At 37.6% G+C, this 22635-nt stretch overlaps 1 protein-coding gene across 1 annotated transcript; it reads left to right on the forward strand.

The window, feature by feature from the left end:
* The first annotated feature begins 5056 nt into the window (after positions 1 to 5056).
* LOC122664922 (spastin) lies at positions 5057 to 22635 on the forward strand. Its single transcript, XM_043860958.1, has 14 exons — positions 5057 to 5190; positions 5276 to 5590; positions 5693 to 5784; positions 5909 to 5928; positions 7628 to 7856; positions 7944 to 8039; positions 8190 to 8305; positions 8425 to 8505; positions 8875 to 8998; positions 15343 to 15392; positions 17448 to 17538; positions 20855 to 20890; positions 20971 to 21068; positions 22431 to 22635. The coding sequence occupies exons 2-14, from the start codon at positions 5280 to 5282 to the stop codon at positions 22545 to 22547; spliced, it is 1461 nt and encodes a 486-aa protein (XP_043716893.1). The 5' UTR covers positions 5057 to 5190; positions 5276 to 5279; the 3' UTR covers positions 22548 to 22635.

The raw sequence follows: 22635 nt of genomic DNA on the forward strand, positions 1-22635 counted from the left end.
AGAGATGAAGAAGTTGAACTTTGGAAATCAATCAGAGGAAAAGGCTTTTAAAGATTCCACTTTTAGTTTTAGTGCAGGTTGAGGAGAGAGTTCAAGTTCAAGTGTGTTTGGTTATGGAAGTAATAGTAAGAAAAGTTATGATTTTGATGGAAACAGAGTGTCTAAACTACAAGATGAGAAGAGGGATTTAAATAATGAAGGTTTTGAGAATCAGAACAACAATGCAGAGAAGCCTAAAAATGCCAATTTTATCTCTAAAGGTTCTGACGAGAATAGTTTTGTATTTGGAGGAAGTGACAATGGGAGTCAGCTTGGCATCTAAAATTCCAGAGTCAATGAAGAAATTGAACTTGGAAGACTCTGGGAATGTTGGTGTTTCAAAGAAGTCTAACGATGCTGATCCTCACCCTAAAGCCTATGATAACAATTTCGTCTTTGGTGGTGGCAAGAGCACTGGAGATTTTTCTGTTAGTAGCTCAGCAACTACGCTTCTTGATGAAGAAGAAGGAGAAGAAGGAGGAGGAGGAGAAGAGACGGTGGTGATGGGGTGGGAGTTTTTTACAATTACCACCCCAAAAAGGGCATTTTGGTCCTAAAAAATCCGTGACAATGGCACACTGTCACGACTAACCCCCGCCGTTACGGGTCTGTAACGGTGGGGGCCAATTAGTTATTAGTATGCAACAGGGGAGGGTAACAGTTGTTTCAAAGTTTTTTTTTGGGGGGGGGGGGGTAATAATAAATATGAAGATTTTGGGGTGATAATTGTAAAAAACCCGTTAATAGAGTTCATATCCAATAACTGTCATTGTCATCCATTGCATGAATAAAATATAATTAAAAAGAATCCTATAATATAAGAAATGGTCCCAATATTTTGTAGCAAAGGAGTTTGGGCCTTGGTGGACTCGAACCACCATACCCTTAGAACATGTTCATGTTCCAAGTGCCCTACCAATTTGAGCTAAAGACCCATCAAGTAGAGATTGGTATTTACAAAAACATAAAACCATCAAGGCTTATTGTGGGTGAGGTGTAAAGAAGCCATCAAGGCTTGGAAATCTGAAAGTGACATCAATTTCAATATTTCTGTTTCACAAACATTCTCCCCTTGTTCTCTTGAGTACTGATTTTATTTTGTTTTTGTTTTGTGAATATCAATTGCTATAGGTGAAGTCATTAAGCTAACAAATCCTAATAAAATCTTTTAAGGATTTTAGGTTTTAAGCTACCTCGACCAAACTTGAAGGGACTATTTTTTTTTTTTAGTGCAACTGCAAGAGTAGGCTTGAGTCACTGGTAACACTTGAGTCAACACAGATCACTAACAAGTCTACCAGTGTCAAAAACACGGCTACAACATAAAGCCCACCACCCCCTCTCAGGCTCCAAATGCATGCAGCCATACTACAAGTAAATATAGACAGACAGATGTTAATAATTCATATGGTCTAGGGTTTTATAATATCTCTGGTATGGAGAACTCAAGACTGAAAATAGACTAAGCAAGAACACACATCACATTAACCTCTAAGCCTATAATAAATCTATCATAATATGCAGACTTTACAAAGTAATTAAAATATAAGAAATGGTCACAAGCTCTGTAGCTAAAGGAATTTGGGCCTTGGTGGATTCGAACCACCATCCCCTTGGAACATGCTCATGTTCCAAGTGAGTGCTCTACCAATTTGAGCTAAAGACCCATAAAGTAGACAAGAATAACCAGTATTTTCCCACATTCAATTAGCATAAAAAACCTTAGTTTGTAGATCATATTAGTTTTCACTCCTTACAGCTACAAAAGACAAAGGCCTAATCTTAATTGAATGATCATTGCTGAAAAACAAACCTTTGACTAATCAATAAACATGATAATAGTGACTGCATACAACTCACAAAGTTATTAAAATCCTAATGATAAAAAGGTTCTCATCCAGTGCTCTGAGAGCTTTGGGTAGGCTCAATGAAACATCATGTTGGGAGAGAAGGTTTTCCAATTATATTAAGTAGTTGATCACTAAAAACAAGGAAAACTATCAACATCCTCTGCTTTTTAAATTTTTTTGTCTTCAGACTTCAAACTTAACAATCATACCATTACCTAGTCTTCTACAAACACAAAAATAGCATTAGTTTCTCAAGAAAATTAAACATATCCTTGGTGCTAGATTGTGACTGGAATGGAACCATTAAACAGTGGGTTTTCCGAAGCATCTGAGTGCACAAATACTCACCTTACAACCATCAATGGAAAGAGAATATGTAAGATCATTAAGTGAAAGCCTACATTGATCCCATTCAGTCTTCTTGTTGAAAAGCTTTACACCAACCTCTGCACATCCTTTGCAAGGGCTTTTCATAGAAGTCAGAATCTTGATGATGTTTGTATAATGAAGCAGCAACATTCTAAAAAAGAAGCAACTCTTTTAAGTCTTCAACATGAGTAGTGTAAGTAGGTCAGTAGCTAAAACATGAATATAGAATAGAACCTTGCATTTAGAATCATGGCAACTATACAGTAGCCCCATGGTAAGAAGAAGATAAGCTTCTAAAAAGCTTGAATTAAAGTAGGGGACAGTAACAAATGCAGTAAGTTCATTGGGGCAATCAAGTTAGTCATCAAGGAGGAGGGCATACGCCACTTGGCATATCTTTACAGTTGGGTTCTTCTACACTACATAATGAGAAACAATAGAGACGTACATGAGGGAACATGTATAAGACAGTCACATATGGATTTAACCTAGAAAGATCACTCAAAAATTATAAACTAAAATGATCCAAATATCACCCAAAAGCAAATAATTATATTTTCTAACACTCTACCCCTCCATTACCTAACAAGTTCCCCATATTTATGCAATCCAAACTCCATTTTGAACTATGGAGAGGAACAAACTTACACATTTCTCCACAAAGAAAAGGTAAATTTTGAAGGTTTTGAGAAGATACAATAGCTCTAAAGTTATACCCAAGAAGCCTTAGAAACAAAGACCCAAAAAAATTGCTTGGAGAACAACATATTCTTCTCCCAACCTACAAAGTTATTCCCTTAACTAACATTCCCTTGCAAATCAAATATGGTTTTACACACCCAAAACCAAGAAATTGGGAACACAAGCCTTCTACCCTCTTATTAATACCTAATTTGTAGTGAAGTGATTCAAAGAATCAAAAGCAAGAAGCTTAACCACTTCTCTTTGTCTCTCTACCCTTCCTTCCTAGTCCCTCTAGATTTGGCCCACAACTTGGTGTTTTATCCAATTTAGGCCTCCTATCCTATCTTATCTGCTACTCTCGCTCTCTCTCTCCATCTGGTACTATTCCATTTTCCAACTCACCTTGCCAGCTAGAAAACCAAGCTCACCCCTCTACTATTTTCCTTTTATCATCAACCTTCCTATTCATTACCAACGTCCTCTCAAGAAAACCATTTTAAGCCTAACCAAGAACTGAAAGCAAAGAAAGTATGGAGCTATTCTCTATCCTGTCTCTCCAAATTTCTCTCACATTCTTTTCTTACTAGGAAGAAAAAAAAGAGGAAGTCACTGTAAGGTGGCAGAGGATGAAATAAGTAAGTTAATTTGCTGATCTTGGTACTGTAGAGAGGGGAATTTGAAAAAGAGGGTGTGGAATTATTTGTAGCAGTATCAAAACATGAGTCTGGCATACTGCATGGGAGCATTGAAGTAAAAATTATACCTCTTAGCTGCATTAGGTAGAGCAGAGAGAATCAGATTATGCAGTGGTCAAGTGTCGAACTTGAGAATTTCTTCCCAAGAATACCTCAGGCATTGCTACCTCATTAAAAAAGATCTCATAGATTGCACAGCTACCTCATTAGAGATTGGATAAAATCTTCATCATAGATTGCACATATCAGATGTACCATTAGAAGAAGGGAAAAAAAAATTGAGAACAATCAGAACCAAACACGTACAATCCAATTTTATTTTATTTAAAAAAAAAAAAAAAACCCTAGCCTGCAATTTGCAATAACCCACAAGAATGGTCGGCGACTTTGCAATAACCCATTAGCAATGGCTTCCCTTTGCCGTTTGGGTAGCTCAGCAACGCTTCCGAAAGCAACATAAACCACAAAAGAATTTGGCTTTGAGTTCAACCATTCGATATAATCTTTGAGCCCTTAAATAGATCTGCTCCAAAGGATTTATCAGATGGGTGTTTGCCATCTAAGTATGCCGAAGGAATTAAAGGCCCAACACGTACAATCCAAATTTAAAAAGAAAAAAAAAAAACCCCTAACCTGCATTTTCCACATTCAAAACTCAGAACCTGTTGGGGTTAAACCCTAAGTTTAAAAAACCAAAGATAGAGAAGACGAGAGAGAGAGAGTGAGAGATACAGAGATACAGAGATAGATAATGAGAGACACAGAGAGAGATAACGAGAGTGAGAGCGAGATAGAGAGAGAGTGATCTTACCTTCGCAAGAGACGAATCAGTCGAGGTTTGGAGAGGTCTTCCCTTCGCAGGAGACGAACCAATCGAAGGTTGAGAGGTCTTCCCTTGGAAACGAACCAGTCGAGGATTAGAGAGATCTACCCTTCGTAGGAGGCGAACCAGTCAGAGGTTAAGAGGTGGTGCCCGATAGTTTGTTGAATCATTGTAGACTCACAAACAAAAAAGGTATTTATAATAAGGTTAGATATTCGTGAATCAAATAGGTGGATCCAAATTAGATGCACATTTAGAAAGAGTGGAATCACCCAGATTTATGAATCGAAATCCCTTCATCAACAATTTGAACCAAACAGTTTTTTAAATTCAAATTCATGTATCCACTGATACACCACCAGTTGGTTCCCGAACCAAACACGTCCTTACAACTTTACCTGCCGTCCCGTGGAGTCGTGCTGTAAAACGGGGGAGAATGCAAGAAATAAGGGTACGTTGGTAAAGTTGGACATTAGCAAATAGAGAAAGAAAAAAAGAAAAAATTAGAAAAGGGATTCGCATGACCGAGAAGGCGAGAACACACGCAAGGAAGACTCGCCACGGGCACGAAAGGCTCTCTCTGTCTCTGACCTGCCAGACCTTTACTGCTTTTCCATGGTGGATTCGATCGTTTAGGAGTTTTTTCATACGAAAAATCGCAAATCAGAAATCATAGTAGAGCAGGAGTTCATTCCATAATGAACTTAATTCAACACCAGTAGCACAGTTCTTGTAATTTATTTCTCTCTCTCTCTCTCCTTTTTTTTCTAAAATTCCCAAACATAATTCTAATTCTAATCCTCTCTGCCTTACAGCTATATGAGTTTTTTGAAAGGACTCGTTGATTCTCTTGGGGGTATCTTCTCTGGTCTGAGCCCTGCTGATGAACCAACATACCCTGCCAAGGATCGCAATAGGACCATGGAAGGCGGTTCTGAGCCTTCCGTTTCAAACGAAAGGATAGCTTATAAACTGAAAGGTTACTTCGATTTGGCCAAGGAGGAGATCGCCAAGGCCGTTCGGGCCGAAGAGTGGGGTTTGGTAGACGATGCCATTCTTCACTACAAGAATGCCCAACGAATTTTACTAGAAGCCAGTTCCACCAGGGCACCTTCCTATATATCTTCCAGGCAAAGCTCTGTAACATATCAGTGTATTCCCCCTCCCCCCCCCCCCCCTTCTAATTTATCTATTATTTCTTGTTAATTCGGCTCTGATTTTGCGTCTAACAGTGAACAAGAGAAGGTGAAGTCTTACCATCAAAAGATATCGAAATGGCAGGGGCAAGTTTCTGACAGACTACAAGTTTTAGATCGGCGGGCGGGTATAAATGTTATGCCTCACCATGACCTCCTCGTTTTTGTTCTACTTAATTCGTGCCCAGCAGACTGACTGCGTTTCGTTTTGTTGGCTCTTTTTCTCCTCCTTCCCTTGGATTTTTGTTCCAGTTAGCATGGCAACGAACAAGGTATGGACTGGTATGACTGAACTGTGACTGTATGTACATCTTCAGTGGTGCATGTAGCTCAGGAAACTAGATACTATCTATTTTGTTTGTGGGTTATTTTGAAGATTTTATTCTACCTCATATACTAGCATGTTACTAGCAACTTGCATTCTACTATAGGAAATAATGACTTGCTGATATTGGTCACAGTAGTTAAAGTCAATATTATTACTGGAAAAGATGAGAATATATCCATCTCTTAAAAATGCCTTGAGACCCCTTTTTGCTCCCAAATAACCCCCCCCCCAAAAAAAATAAGAAAAGAAAAGGTTCAGTTCTCGTTAGGAGTTTCAAGGGCCTTTACTGCAAATAAAGGATACTTGAATTGTCGTAATTTTCATTGTAATGATGGGACCCTTCATTTGTATATGAAGTCCAGGTCGAACTTGAAACAAATTAAAAGTGCTTTTCATCTATTTTTAATTCATCTTAACACAAATCTTTTGGTAGTCACCTTGCCCCAAAATGCTGCATTTTGTTCTTATCATTTAAGAAACTCTGACCTGCCACATGGTAGATCTAGTTGCTCGTCGAGGAGATTCTTTCCTCAATGTCCTCAAGAGGCCAAAAGTCATATATCACATTGACCCTCCTCTATGTGTGTGTGTGTGTGTGTGTGTGTGGTCCATATAGTTAGAGGAATCCGTTGTTGATGTGCTTGTAGAAGCCACATCAGTTTTTATCACGTATGAGTGAGACATGGTATAAATGTGAGTGAATAGTTAGAGGCTTGTATGCTTATTATAGGAGAGTTTTCTACTAGTTGAGAACATATAAGTTAGGAATCTAAGAATTCCTATTTCATTTGAGTAAATTGGGGAAGGAGGAGACATATGTGAGAAAATGAGAGAGCATAGAAAGTTGGAGGCATATGAGAGCGATGGAAAAAGAGAGTAGGTTTCCTATTGGTAAGGGAGGGAGAGCCGCAAGAGAGAGGGAGAGAATATAGGGGAATGAGATAGCATAGGAAGATTTCATATTGGTAGGGGATGGGAGAAGCGTATAGAGGGAGAGAGAACATAGGGGGGCGGGGGCGGGGGCGGGGGTGGGGGTGGGGGGGTGTATGGACATTTGACCGACCAATAATAATGTAACACATTTCTTTGTGAATTTTCAAGTAACCAAAATTGAATTATTCAATGGGTTTTTTCTTAAATTAGAAAACTCAAAAGAAGTGGTTGCAGCAACCCACCCATATGGGTTTTAGTTTTATTGGTTTGAGAATGCACAACACCAATTTGTCACTGAATTTGAAACAAGGGAGGGGATGATTTATGAATCACCTAACTAAACGTCCTTTTACCTTAAGAATGCATTAGTAAGGAGGATCTTTCTATCAATCTAATGATAAACCATTAGAATATTGTCAAGCTTAGTGCCCTACATCAAGAATGCTACCTTTTTTTTTTACCAATTTAGGCTATTTATCTGAAAGAGGGTAATGCGTACCAGTTAGACCCGGGAAGGAAGATGTAACTACATAATCTCCATTTTTGGTCGAGTCCTGTCATGATGGCCTTCCAAACTTGAAAATGTTTTTAAGACTTGTTTAAACTGCTTCTTGATATACTAAAACTTACATTGCTATACTACTAACTAGGGTGCCCCCCCTCTTCTGACTCTTTTCTGTAGTTGATTTTGATCAGTCTCTCTTCTGCAGGCTACTTCGCTGCCAACTGGTTCATCAACTGCATCCAGTACTAGGAAAGATGTATTAAAAAAACCTTCCTTCTCCAGTAGAAACAATTCAGTAATGAAGAACCAGACAAATAATGTTGGAAGCTCAAAACCCATTCAAGAACTTGGCGGTGCCTATGATGCAAAACTGGTTCAAATGATAAATACTGCGATAGTGGATAGAAGTCCTTCTGTTAAATGGGAAGACATCGGTAAGAGAGTATATTTTAAATCTCTTACTTATACCTCTCTTTACATTTGTAGATTGTTACAAACTTATGGAACCAATTTCATGGCAGCTGGTCTTGAGAAGGCAAAGCAAACTTTGATGGAAATGGTTATCTTACCAACTAAGAGAAGAGACCTGTTCACTGGTCTACGCAAGCCAGCTAGAGGTGATTGTTCATAAGCCTTTCACCTTCAAATGAATTTCTATTTTGATTGTTTTTGATAAGTTGGATACGATAGGCACCTTCTGATGAAATTCTATTGTAGCACCAAAATCCAACCAGTTAACAAAAAGAGTTCTCTACGATGTTTCTTAGGGCTTCTTCTCTTTGGTCCACCTGGTAACGGGAAGACCATGCTTGCTAAAGCTGTTGCTTCAGAGTCAGAGGCAACATTTTTTAGTGTTTCTGCCTCCTCTCTTACATCAAAGTGGGTAAGCCCTTACCCATATATATTTCTCTCCTGCATTTAACGATGTAGAATGTTGATCTCGTTTCTCTCACTGAAAAATATTATCCAGTAAATATAACTGATCTTTGAGTGCTGAAACAGGTGGGAGAGGCAGAAAAGCTTGTCAGCACTCTTTTTATGGTTGCTACTTCAAGGCAGCCATCCGTAATTTTTATTGATGAAGTATACAACTGACTCTGTGAACTCCCTTTATCGATCAATTTTGCTACACCCACTATAGTTGTGTTTCTCCTTTTCCCTCCTTTTGGAATGCTGCTTCTGTTCTTAATTGATCAATAACTTAGATGCCGAAATATATTTTCCACACTCTACTAATAAGGACAAGAAATAGAATTGCTACTTTGCTTTGCTTTGTTTTCAATACTGATAATGCTAGGGACAACTGCTAGTGATCAGCATATGGCTGCTCTTTTACTCATCCTATCGTAATTGTCTTGTGCTTGTATTTTCTTTCCTGAAACTATTTGAAATGATTTATCTATATGCTTTCTTGATTTTGTTCCAAGAAATATTCTGCTCTGTTTTTTACAGATTGATAGTATCATGTCGACAAGGTTGGCTAATGAGGGTGACTGGAGCAGACGGTTGAAGTCAGAATTCTTAGTCCAGTTTGATGGGGTTACCTCTAATCCTGATGATTTAGTAATTGTCATTGGTAAGCTAATTTTCTTATAATCCTTGGATACATCTGTCTATAAAAATTTTAGTTTTTCTTTTCTGTGCATGTGTTTGCATTTTTACATGTAGATAGACAAGGTGGTAGATGTTAGGAGCAATGCAGGTTTTGAACTTTGGTCCATGCTACAACCTTGCAGACCTTTACCACCTCAACAAGGTGGACCTTTAGTTGTTTTGAGTCCCAAAAGTGATCGGCCCCCCGGTGTTCGTTCAAGCAATATGGTTGAATGCAGTCGTGTGTTTATTTATATTGTTATTGGGGGGTGGGGGCCAGCAATGATCGTCATATTAAATAATCCAATCTGTAAAATGACTCAAATGAAACATTATCTTGGTGAAATGTTGAGTGAATACAGAAGGGAGGAGATGGAAGCAATGCTTAAAATCTCGTTTCGTTTCGGTATTTCGGTCTGACCGAAGTATTCGAAATATCCGAAATTTTGGATATTTCGGTCGATATATTGTATTTTTTCTGCATGGATTCGGTAGGTCATTTCGGTGGGTTTTAGGCCAAGTTAAGGCTTGAGGCTTTTGAACTTTGGTTCATGCTACAACCATGCAAACCTTTACCACCTCAACAAGGTGGACCTTTAGTTGTTTTGAGTCCCAAAAGGGGTCGCCCCCCGGTGTTCGTTCAAGCAATATGGTTGAATGCAGTCTTGTATTTATTTATATTGTTATTGGGGGGTAGGGGCCACCAATGATCGTCATATTAAATAATCCAATCTGTAAAATGACTCAAATGAAACATTATCTTGGTGAAATGTCGAGTGAATACAGAAGGGAGGAGATGGAAGCAATGTTTAAAATCTCGTTTCATTTCGGTATTTCGGTCTGACCAAAGTATTCGAAATATCCGAAATTTTGTATATTTCGGTCGATATATTGTATTTTTTTTGCATGGATTCGGTAGGTCATTTCGGTGGGTTTTAGGCCAAGTTAAGGCTTGAAACTTCATGGAAACCATTTTTTAGGCCATATAAACACATGTAAATCTTCAAATCGTAAAAATAGTCACCTAAAGTGGTGTTTTGGATTTGCACCATTGATTGGCAGTATACGGTCGAATCCTAATGTATAGTTTAGTTAATTACACATACATTACACATACACATTGTTTAAGACTTTAAGTACTAGAGGACATAAGTCGCATTATAACTAATAAGCAATTTAGACAAGTAAATTCACTTGGAAACATTAATTCAATGACTCGTAACTCATAAGTTATAATATTAAGTACAATAAGTCAATAACATCAATATCCCAAATTCCCAATACAAGTCAAGTAGTCATCAAGTGACTCAAATGTTATGAATGCCATGTCATAGTTTGGGAGAAGAAACGAGTGTAGTCATCCACAGTTGCCATGTCAACATCATCATCAACATGCTGAAAGTAACCTGTCCTAGGATATGGGTCACCAAAGTGCTAAGAAGGTTGATCTTGTGTTCTCCAAGTGTTTCCGGCGTAGATGCGGCGAAGATTTGAAGGCTGGTACAGAAATCATCGAAGAGAAGTGAAGGATGAAGAACACAAAACCAAATAATCGAAGAGGAGCAGCCTTGTGAGTCTCGGTCAAAATTTTGACTTAGACTTTCGAGTTTTGATCTTTTTATAAAGTGGATTTGTAACAAAGTCTCGAGATCTCGCGAGATGACCGAAATCTCGATCGAGGCATTTTTTTCATTTCGAACCACCATTTCATTTCGGTCAGGTCGAGATACTCGAAATTCTCGAGATCTCGACTGAGATATAACGAGTTTTTGTTCTATGCTAATGTGGTCTTCCATAATCAGATAATAGACAACAATCACCACTGATTTGTTTGGCTGTTGAAGTCTAGTTGCATAAACATTTCTGAAAGACTACAAAAAACTACCTACATTGTTAGTTAAGATTAAACAAAGGGGAAATATCATTCCCATCCCCTCAAAGTATCCATAATATCAAACCCCACCCCCAAGTTTTGAATATTGATAATGCCCTCCCCTACTTTTGAAAGATTCTATCAACCGTACCCTAATCGTTAAAAAACGCCATTAAGTGATGACGTGGGCATTTACGAATTTTCTAAAACCCTATAATACCCTTAAAACCCCAAAACCCCTTTTTCGTCTTCTTCCCTCCCCCCAAAAAAAAAAAAATCCCTCTGCGTTTCTTCTTCTTCTCTTCTTCATAATCCAATTGGCGTTCTTATGAAGATGGTGGCAGAGGCGGTGGAGAGTGAGAAGATGGATCAAAATGTTCAAGACGCGAGCTTCTGCAACATATTCTGCGGCATTGATGAACATCCCGGATTTTGGCCATGGCCTGAGCAGCACCATTTCCATTGAATTTGACCGATTTGTCACAATCCACAAAAATCCAATTGGCAGTTGCGACAACCGCTTTGGCCCATGAGATCCAAGTGTATGAAATAGAAAAGATACCGATTTAAATTTCGGATGGGTTGAAGATGAAGGTTATAGAGTAATAGGGCTTTTGCCGATTTTCGAGAGAAGTTTGTTTATGTTGGATATGGTGAAGGCAATCCAAATTAAATTGGCTTTAGTAGTTGTAGGCTTGTAGCATGGGCCATGAAATGAAGGATTTTTCTTTGCTACTCGTTAAATTTGGGTTTTTTTCAAATTCCAATAAAAATGTCTAATGTCTGCAAGTGCTTTAAAGAAAATTCTTATGATGAGGTAATGCTGAGTTCATTAATTTCAAAAACTCTACTCCAGAGGTTAGTCGTTACTCATTAGATCAAATATGCTCGACACCTCGAAGTTATTAATCAAAGGGAAAACCGCAGAATTGGGATTTGAGAGTCTAAGCTCACGATTGTAGTCCTGACTTAGACATTGTTGGTTAAGAATCTTTTGTTAGGGAATTAGATGCAAGAGATCAATCGACGGCATTGAATACGGATCCAAGTTGAGTCTTTTAACTGAGGGGAAGACTGTGTCGTGTATGTGAAAGTATATGTTTTGGGGGAGAGAGAGAGATGAGAGGGATGAGAAAACAAGGAGAATTGGAAATGGTCGCTGTCGTGAAGGAGACGTTGATCTGCTTGGCTATGGTGGTTTCAATCGGTGGGTTTTGAATGTAGAAGAAAAGAAAAAAAAAAGAAGTCAGAAAATCAGAAGAAAGAAGAAGAAGGGTAATATTGTCTTTTGAACTGCTGTTTTAACATCATTAGCCACTTAGGGTACGGTTGATAGAATCTTTCAAAAGTAGGGGAGGGCATTATCATTATTCAAAACTTGAGGGTGAGGTTTGATATGATGGATACTTAGAGGGGAGGGGGATGATATTTCCCCTTAAACAAATTATTATTTTCCACACACGGAAGTCATAAAAATGCAGATTCTTACTATCAAATTGTCATAATCACCTATAAATGTTTCCTGCTGCATTTGCCTACTTAAAGTAGAAGTATATGAGAAGAAGAAGAAAGAAAAATGCAGATTCTTAGTGTCTGAGTTGTTCTCCTTCCCTCCGATTTCTCTTCTTCTATGCAAATAAATAGCTTGCATGTGTCTCAGAACTGAAAGGAATATACATATCTTAAAGCTTCAATGAAAGCATGTAACATCAGATACAAACCCTCTAGTATGAGGGCATAATGCTGCAAAGGAACCCTTCTGAATGTAAAAAACGAATCAAGTTGATGTAAAGACGCATACACACAAAGACATCAAGAAGCAATAACATAAACATCAGATACAAACCCTCTAGTATGAGGGCATAAGGCTGCAAAGGAACCCTTCTGAATGTACAAATTGAATCAAGTTTATGTAAAGACACATACACACAATGACATCAAGAAGCAATAATATGAAAAGACCATAACTCATTAAACATTATACCCCAAAAAAAAAAAAAAAAAAAAAAAAAGATCACCGCCCGGAACCTAAAAAGATACTATGCTTTGAGGGAAAGCTTAAAAGAGAGAGAGAGAGAGAGATTGCAATTCGGAAAGATGGAGCACCTAACAACGCATCTTCACAGACCAATAATTTTTCTATGGACTTTCGGAAATCTTTTTCATGTAGAATTTTGAGTCATGGGTACAAGACTCTTTACATGTAAGACCTATTGCTCATGCAAGTTGGGATCCTCATTTTGGTCAACCGGCCGTGGAAGCCTTTACTCGAGGGGGCGCTCTCGGCCCATTGAATATTGCTTCTTCTGATGTTTATCAGTGGTGGTATACAATCGGCTTACGCACTAATGAAGATCTTTATACTGGAGCTCTTTTTTTATTATTTCTTTCTGCCATATCCTTAGTAGGGGGTTGGTTACACCTACAACCGAAATGGAAACCAAGTGTTTCGTGGTTTAAAAATGTCGAATCTCGTCTTAATCATCATTTGTCAGGACTCTTCGGAGTAAGTTCCTTGGCTTGGACAGGGCATTTAGTTCATGTCACTATTCTCGGCTCCAGGGGAGAGTACGTTCGATGGAATAATTTCTTAGATGTATTACCACATCCGCAAGGGTTCAGCCCGCTTTTTACAGGTCAGTGGAATCTTTATGCCCAAAACCCCGATTCCAGTAGTCATTTATTTGGTACCTCCGAAGGAGCGGGACTGCCATTCTAACTCTTCTCGGGGGATTTTATCCACAAACACAAAGTTTATGGCTGACCGATATTGCACATCATCATTTAGCTATTGCGTTAATTTTTCTTGTTGCTGGTCATATGTATAGAACTAACTTTGGGATTGGGCACAGTATAAAAGATCATTTAGAAGCACAAATTCCTCCAGGGGGCAATTGGGGCTTGGACATAAGGGTATTTATGACACAATCAATAATTTGATCAAGGTTCGAAAACACAATGTCACTATCAGATTTTGCAAAAACAAAGTCCAAATAGGAGTTTCACTTAGTGGGAAAGCAGGACAGACACTTACTTATGCTAGAAACCAGGGCAGACACAGGACAAACACACTTATTTATGACTTAGTGGGAAAGCAGGACAAACACTTACTTATGCTAGAAGCTAGGACAGACACAGGACAAACACACTTATTTATGCCTAATATCATTTAAGTAAATGTTTTTGTATTTGTATTTCATTTACTTAAGATATTATTCATAAATAAGCAAATACCCCCCTATTTGAATCCAATAAAAATAGTTAAAAAATAAAATTCAAAGAGGAAAAGAAGTCAACCCCCCCCCAGTTCAAAAACAAAAACTGGATTTTCGGCGGTAGGTGCAATTTTCAACTTTCTAATGCTGGTGTTTTTCTCAAATCTAAAAATTCCATAAATCTTAATATGGTAAAACATTGCGAAAAACCAAAAGTGTGGTAAAATATTCATTTGTGAAATTTGTAGCAATGTTTTACCATATTAAGATTTATGGAGTTTTTAGATTTGAGAAAAACCCCAGCATTAGAAAGTTGAAAATTGCACCTACCGCCGAAAATCCAGTTTTTGTTCTTGAATTGGGGGGTTGACTTTTTTTCCTTATGGAATTTGATTTTTTAACTATTTTTATTGGATTCAAATAGGGGGTATTTGCTTATTTATGAATAATATCTCAAGTAATTAAATGATATTAGGCATAAATAAGTGTCTATCTTGTCTGTCTTGGTTCCTGGCACAGATAGGTATCTGTATACCAAGATTTTCCAGCAAGCAAGATCTGGCACTCATATAAAGGACCTAGATGGGCATTTTCCTATGTCAAACCGGCGAGATCTCGGCGAGATATTGACATTTTGAGACTCGTATGTAGTCTCGTCTCGGGATTTCGAAAAACCGAGACGAGACTGCATACGAAACTTCAATCCCTTTTTTATTCCCTAAATGTAACTCCATCTCTTGTGACTCTACATCTTTTTTGGAGTCTATATGGATCTGAAAAAATAATATCATGGATGTGCCCCTTTCCAGTTATAAAATTATATGGGTCTATAAAATGCAGAAATATTTAGTTTTTAAATAGCATATGTCATGCATGTGTGAAGAAAAGCTTGGACGGTCAGGGCTGCTACCCCCCCCCCCCCAAGACCATGCAAAGGATTTTAGCAGGTTAAATGGGTTATGGCCATCTAATCAATCAGAGATGGAGAGATAGATGATATGAGTTCTTGCACATCAATTAGGATGGAGTCTTGGAGATAACATCCATTTTCTACTCAAAACACAAAGTTTAGAACCCTGAACTTGACTGGAATGTAAAGGTTGAAATTCCACTTTTTTGTTTGGTGAATGGATTGTTTTATATATTATCATTGATCAATGCTATCGTCTTGAAAATTTTTAGTTTTTATATATGACGGAATGAGAATTCAGCTGAGGTCTGTTTAATATGTTAATGCAGGTGCAACTAATAAGCCACAAGAATTGGATGATGCAGTTCTACGGAGATTGGTTAGTTTGCAGCCACATAATGCTGCCTCAAAACTTTTTAGGAACTTTAACTTTCAAGGTTTCTTCGAAGTAATTGTCTAAATGTAGTTTGTCTAGTTACATTGTGGTTTTTTTTTTTTTGCTGGTCTATCTAATTGCCAAATGGAACTACTTCAACTACAGCTACAAGGGAGGGGGAGGGGGGAGGGGGGAGAGAGTGGTGCCTTATGGCACAAATGTGAAACAGGAGAGTCAATCCCATGACCTCCTGGGGCATGCACTCTACTGGCAAGCCACTGACCAACTGAGCAATCAGTTGTTCAGTCTCATTGTTGCAGTATGCTTAATAAAATGAATGGGTGTGATGCGTCAATGCTAATTTAGTCATTCTTCCTCTTAGATGCATTCAGGGTTACTAGGTTTTGATTTTGATATTTCATTTGAGATGCTTGGCTCAAAGTTGCATTTGACAAAAGTGGAATGCCATCTTCATCTTGATGCAAATATCCTGTGGAAGAAGAAGAATATTTGAATTTTTGGGTCAAGTTGAATCCGTGGTTCAATAAGTTAAGTCCAAATTTAAGTCCCCAATTGGTTATATGGATAACGGGCCAAGTAATTTTGAGTTTTCTCTATAAGCCCAAATGTTAGGGATTTAAAGCCTATATGAGATTAAGTAGTTAGTTTCAAAATTTATGTAACAAGTTACTTAGTGGATCAGTTCATTGGTTATTATAAATAATGAGCAAAGGGTGTACACACTAGCCCACAGATTTGGATGTTTTGAAAACTAGCTCTATGTGAGTGTGTGTACTATGGTGAAGCAAGTGGTACCCAAGGTGGTGAATCCTAGGTTTTGGAGGATGGTGATGCCAACCGCATGCCATTGGTGGTGATACCTATTGCTTCTATCCTTTTCTTCTTTTCTCCCTTCTCTTTTGTGTTTTCTTTTCCAAAATACACTGTTCCAACTTCCAACAAGCATTCCAGCACTCAAACACTTACCGTCGGCATCCCTAGGTGAGTTCTAACCTTCTTCTTTGTTCCTACTTGATTTCCTTACACTGTTATAACTTCTTCATATTCTGTTAGTTATTTCCAGCACTGTTATGTTGTTTGTTATCTTCTGGGCATGTCTAGATGAGTTTTAATCTTCTTCTTTGTTCCTACTTCATGTCAGTTTTCTCGACTTACTATTTTGCTGTTTTTGTGACTTTCTAACTTCTGTCCTTGTTAGTTTCTTGTCATCCAACCTTTAACTTCCTTTCATATTGTCACCACTTAAGCACCCCCATAGGTTCTTTAGGATATCTTATTTTCACCTTCACCAGGTTTCCTCATTTTAGAGTTCTATTTAGGCAGAGTTTCTGCTGTGTTTTGGATTATTGCGATTCTGTTTCTCTAGGTTTGTTAGTGTTGATTTGTTTCAGCCTACCATACCTCATCACACCCAAGCTGGGATAGGCTATATGTTGGTTGATTTTTTATGCTTGAATTTCTCTCCTACTACATCTTTGAATGTGGAGAATTCCACAATTATTCTCTCCCATCACTAATTCCAAAAAACTCCCAAATGATTGTCATAATTACTAGGGGAAGGGAAAAATGGAAAAAGCTATTATGAACCTCATAACCAAAACTTGATGAAAATTATAAATTCAAACATGGAGGGGAAGTTGCAGGATGGTTCTTTTATTTCTTACACATAAAGTAGCACACAATTATGTGATCCAAGGGGTCAGATGAGTCCTGGAGTGCGATTCAAATATCCACCTCGTTTGGTGACTACGAAGGGCCTCTTTATGAAAAAAAAATTTAAGTGTCAAAATAGTCATTTCATGTCCTATATTTGTTCCGGTTTGTCCTTCTGTATTATTTTGATCAAACTGGACTGGTTTTACATATTGTTTTGAGTTTTTAGGTTTGAGTCCATACTGTACAGATAGTCAGCCACCAATACAATTGTGCCCTGCCTTGTTTATTCAGTCATTGGTTTATCAGTATTGTGTTTGTGTATGTTATCTTTAAGATTTTAATTATATTTAATGACATCTATTTTATGGGTTCTTAAACCAGGTAAAGAGAATATATATACCTCTACCAGATGAAAATGTTAGGAGACTTCTTCTCAAAAATATACTCAAAGGTCGAGATTTTTCTTTACCAGGTAAGAGTTGTCAGTTGTCACATACATTACTTCGTTCAAAGTAGTACATTATAAATAAAATTAATATTCTGACATTCCCATACGGAAGTACCATGCATTAAGAGAGAAAGAAAAGTTCCATTTTCTTGATAGACTATCGATGGGGCAGTCTTTCAGATTCTGGGACTCTAATTACCAAATAATCTGATGGTGGGAATGTTGTAAGCCATCTCAAGTTCATGTATGACTCAGTTGTTTTTGGCAAAGCAAACAATTAGCATTTTAGTCTTTTCATAGCGGGCTCAGTGGTATGGATTCCTAATGCAACCCCGGGTTACAGAAATTTGGGTTGCTCTGGGCCACTAAAGTGATGAAAACCTCAAATTGAAGGATTTATGGCAATTTCGTAATTTTCTAAAAAGCTCAAAACCCTTGTGGGAGAGGTAAACAGGAATAGGGACAGAATAGTAAATAAATTTAAAAAGGATGGACTACTAAGGAATTTCAGAAAATATAGGGGTAAAACAATTTATGAAAGCAATTTGCTTTAGCAGTAATGGGAAGAAACTGTCCTGGTGTGCAAATAAAGGGAATCCCTTCTCCTTAACACGATAAAACAGAACCCACGACCAGAACTCCTTCAATATGAATCCAATCTGGCTGAAACCTTATAATACATAGCAGATCAATGCATGAACCAATAAAATAATAACAATTCTTTGGAACTGTTTTGGCTGGAGTGAACAGTACCAGCTTTGAAGATGGTTTCAGATCTGCCAAACCCAGCTCCTTTCAGCCGCAAACTTTGGAGTCAATGTCCCCAATAGTAGAGGGTTATTTCCCAAAATTTCAGGTTGATCTGAGTTGATTTGATGAAATTCTAGCATTCGCTTCTCAACCCTGTAGTACCGTTAACAGCAAGGGGACAGAAAGAAAAGTAGCAGAAATAAAAGGAAGAAGAACAAGGAACAAAATAGAAGAACAGAGGAAAGAAGTTTAGAGGAAATCAGACCTGTGAGGAAAATTGATGAGGAGAAGGGAATCAAGTCAGGGAGAAAGTGTAAAGCACCAGTCGAAAACAAGCAAAAACTTAAATAACATTCATTCAACTCTGTAATTTGATGGATACTTTTTTTATTTTTTTTTGCCAACGAAGAAACCCTTGAACTTGCTTATACGTAAATAACTAAAAACTGACGCCTAACCGTATGTAAACTGAAATAGGCTTTGAAACTAACTCAATCGTCTACTATCGACGGCAGCTTATTCTAATAAAAATAAAATAAATTTCAAAGTGCAGAAATAACCCCACAAAATAAATGTCAATTCCCTTGCTATCCCTGATGAATCAAAAGCCAGGTTTGGACCTAATTCTTCGTGGGCTGGGTCTCCAAACTGGGTCAAACTGGTCCGGCCATGAAAGTGCAACTGCATCAATTACTCTCAATCAGTGTGGATTGGTCAGCGTTGGTGATGTAAACACCCAGAGCATTGAGTAGGATGCCACATCTTCTGAAATTATGTCGTCACTTACTCATTCTTGCCATCTGTTATGTTGTGGGATCTTGGTAATATATAGTCAGTCCACTGTTAAAAAAGAGAGGTAAACAAAAGCATGCTTTCTAGTCTTTCCACATACTACCTAGTGTTTATGGTAATTAATTCGGGTAGATTTTGAAAGTTTTAATGTAATTCTAGGGGAACTGTAAACACAGGTAAAAGATATATCATTCATTTGCGTGGAAAAGGTAGTATGCATGATTTTGTAAGGATGGGGTTGATCTTCAACTATGTCCATAAAGGTTAATGAGTTAGCTTTTCTAGGTGAGTGGCTTTAGAGATTTTGATACACAGTAACCTTTAGAGAAGAGAGTTTATCATCTCGAAATATAGCACTAGCAAATTTGTGATGGGATAAGAATAAAATAAATGATAGTTATTGGGTTTCCCTTCTGACATCTTTTGCCCACTTTGACTGTACTTCCAACCGTACAGAAGTATGTGGTAGGTGGTATACACACCAAAAAAATAACATTTCATAATACACCAAGCACAGCAACATCTTACTGTAATTAAATTATGTGATATTAATCTATGTGCCCACCTTCTGATTGGAAATCTTCATCAATAAAACCAAGCAAACATTAACATTGGCCTGTTGCTGGTACTTCAATTAATCCAAGTAATGAAGGCAATGACTCAACCTTTCATTCCTCTCTACCGCCATCCAAATACGCGCTAAAAGAATTAACTCAAGGAATATGAATATCATCCCAACCATCTATCTAAAATTTCAACTTTTAATCCAAAGACTGCTGCTACTAAATCTTTCCACGAGAAAAGGCATAGACTTCTGTCATCAATGTATTCATTTAGAAAAAGCTCATCATGAAAGGTTACAGCCAAGGTACAAATCACAGTAGCAAGAAATATTGTAGTAGTAATTGACAAATATTTATTACGAAATAGCTTTCAGCAACAAAGAAATAGGTGCCAAACATCTAGCAATATAACACGCAGCCAGCTACTAGACACCAACCAGAGGAATGTTGCAGACCCAGGTGGCAAATATACTATGTAATCAGACTACCAGTTAGCTGGAACTGTAAATTTTATGGGATTTGCCGCTAGAGAAGAGTTTTAGTGGGAGAATATCTAATCTGAAAGGACCTACCCCATAATTCATGTGGGTTTTTGAGAAAAATTACATAATTTTTGAAAGAGAAATTCACTGTTAGTCTAGTACATACCCAGATCAGATGAGTTTTGATTCCAAAGACTCCGCATTTTGGAGCTTCCAATCCGTATTCTTATGATGCTAGTAGCAGTCCTTTGCCATAGGACTGACTCCATCTATACACTGGTGAGGAAAATTACTTATTCTCAAATTCAAGCTGTCAGAAAAAGCTCTTGTTGGTTTGAGAGCTCTACTACCATGTTGGTTGGGAAGAAAAGACTGGAGAAATAGATAAAAGTAAGAGAAAAGGTAATAGTAGTAGAAAGGAGAGGCAGTTCTATGCTGTTGTATGTAGTGATGTTTTGTGTGACAGAGACACTGTTATTCTGAGTGTAAAGATGGATTATACAAATTATACAGATAGCAATAATAACAATGTTTTGATTGTATTTTCAACACAGAACACATCTAAATACGACATACATGAGTTGGGCTGGTAATAACTTCCATCTTATTTCTGTGATGAGAAAGTGGGCATGCAAAAATTATGCTCATCCCGTGTCAAAAACCATGTCGGTAGGATAAGCGGAGAAGTCAAATAAGAGTGAGGAAAATAGAACCTGTCTAATAATACTTTTTGTTTCTGCTTTTTTGTTACAGGCGGAGATTTGGAAAGGCTTGTAAAGGAGACAGAAGGTAACACACTTCTCCATCCACATAAGTTTTGAAATAACTACCATCTTGTTAAACTCAGGGCCCTTCTTCCAAATGCACAGGATATTCTGGAAGTGATCTACGAGCATTGTGTGAAGAAGCTGCAATGATGCCTATTAGAGAACTTGGTCCAAGCATTCTCACTGTCAAGGCAAATCAGGTAGTTTATGGGAAATAGTGGGAAATTTGTTCTTGCTTGAAAGCATCAATTTTTAGCTTGGCAAAATGAATGGTTATGAATGATTTGTGCCTAACAAGCTTCTGTGTGTTATTTACATGTTCTGGAATCTGGATAGATTGTGTTGTATAAGTTATACTGTTATAGAAAGCAATCAGTGTATATTTTATGATATTATATCCAAAACTGCTTGAAGTATTTCTTTCTTTTCCTTCAAAAAAGAAGAATGTTTTTTTTCTGATAAAACTCAAATCAGCCTTATTCCCAACTAAATGGGGTCGCTACATGGATTCTTTCTCTCCAATCAGTTCTATTCAACGCCATATTTGTTAGAAGGCCTAAGCTATGCATGTCTTTCCTCATCACTTCTTCTAGAGTCATTTTAGACCTACCCCAAGCTACTCCTTCAGTCTGATCAATTCACTCCTCCGCACTGGAGCATCTTAAAGCCTCCGTTGCACATGTCCATTCCACCTCAAACGGCTCTCTCGTAGCTTACCATGTATCGGAATTACTCTTAAATTAGCTCTAATTTGTTCCTCATTTTATCCTTTCTAGTTCTACCACTCATTCATCTCGACATCCTGTCTTTACTGTCCAACATTCAACTCCATGCATCATTGCCATCTGTATGACTGTCCTATAAAATTTTCCTTTTAGTTTTAAAAGAATTGAAAAACACTCTGGATGCACCTCTCCACTTCATCCATATTATTTTAATTCTTTATGCAATATCATCCTCTATTTTTCCTTCTTTATTTATGATTGAGTCTAGGTACCTAAATTATTCACTGTAGTAGTAATCTCTCTATCATCAATTCTACCACCTCATTACCAGTCCTATTGTTACTAAAGTTGCACATCATATACTCTATGTTCCAAAATCCAATCATAATTGAGAATTCACTACCCTCCCCCCCCCCTCCCTTTCATACAGTTCTTACACTAGTCACCACACCATTATACATATCTATAACTATGTCCACAGATTTGCTTGAGACAGGTCTCTTCTCTCTTCTCTATGTCCACATGCTTAAATATTACTTATCGTTCAAAATTCTAGTGAACTTCATGTATGTACATCGTATAGGTGAGTGAGTGGCTTCAGCTTGTATCTATGGTCCAAAGGTGGCATGGCAAATCCTTATATGTTCCCATCATGTCTTGTTTCATGCATCTAATGCAAATTTTTGCCTTGATTCTAATTGAACAGTTACCATTTTGATACGCTTTTTGGTGTATGCTTTATGCTGCAAATTAAAAAAAAAATAAAAATAGAATGTTAAAATGTTCGATTTGCTCACATTAATGTTTATTGATGTGTGTTGATATGTGTTTTACCAGGTGCGTCCGTTGAGGTACAGTGATTTTCAGAAAGCAATGACAGTCATTAGACCCAGCCTACAGAAAAGCAAGTGGGAAGATCTCCAACAATGGAATCGAGAGTTTGGTTCTAATTAAATGTCTGATATGACTGAAATTGTGGTTCAAAAATAAAATTATTTCAATCCAAAGATTGGTATTTATAAAAGTGTAGTATAACCATCAA

This window comes from Telopea speciosissima, chromosome 6 (assembly GCF_018873765.1).
Source record: "Telopea speciosissima isolate NSW1024214 ecotype Mountain lineage chromosome 6, Tspe_v1, whole genome shotgun sequence".
Lineage (NCBI taxonomy): Eukaryota > Viridiplantae > Streptophyta > Magnoliopsida > Proteales > Proteaceae > Telopea > Telopea speciosissima.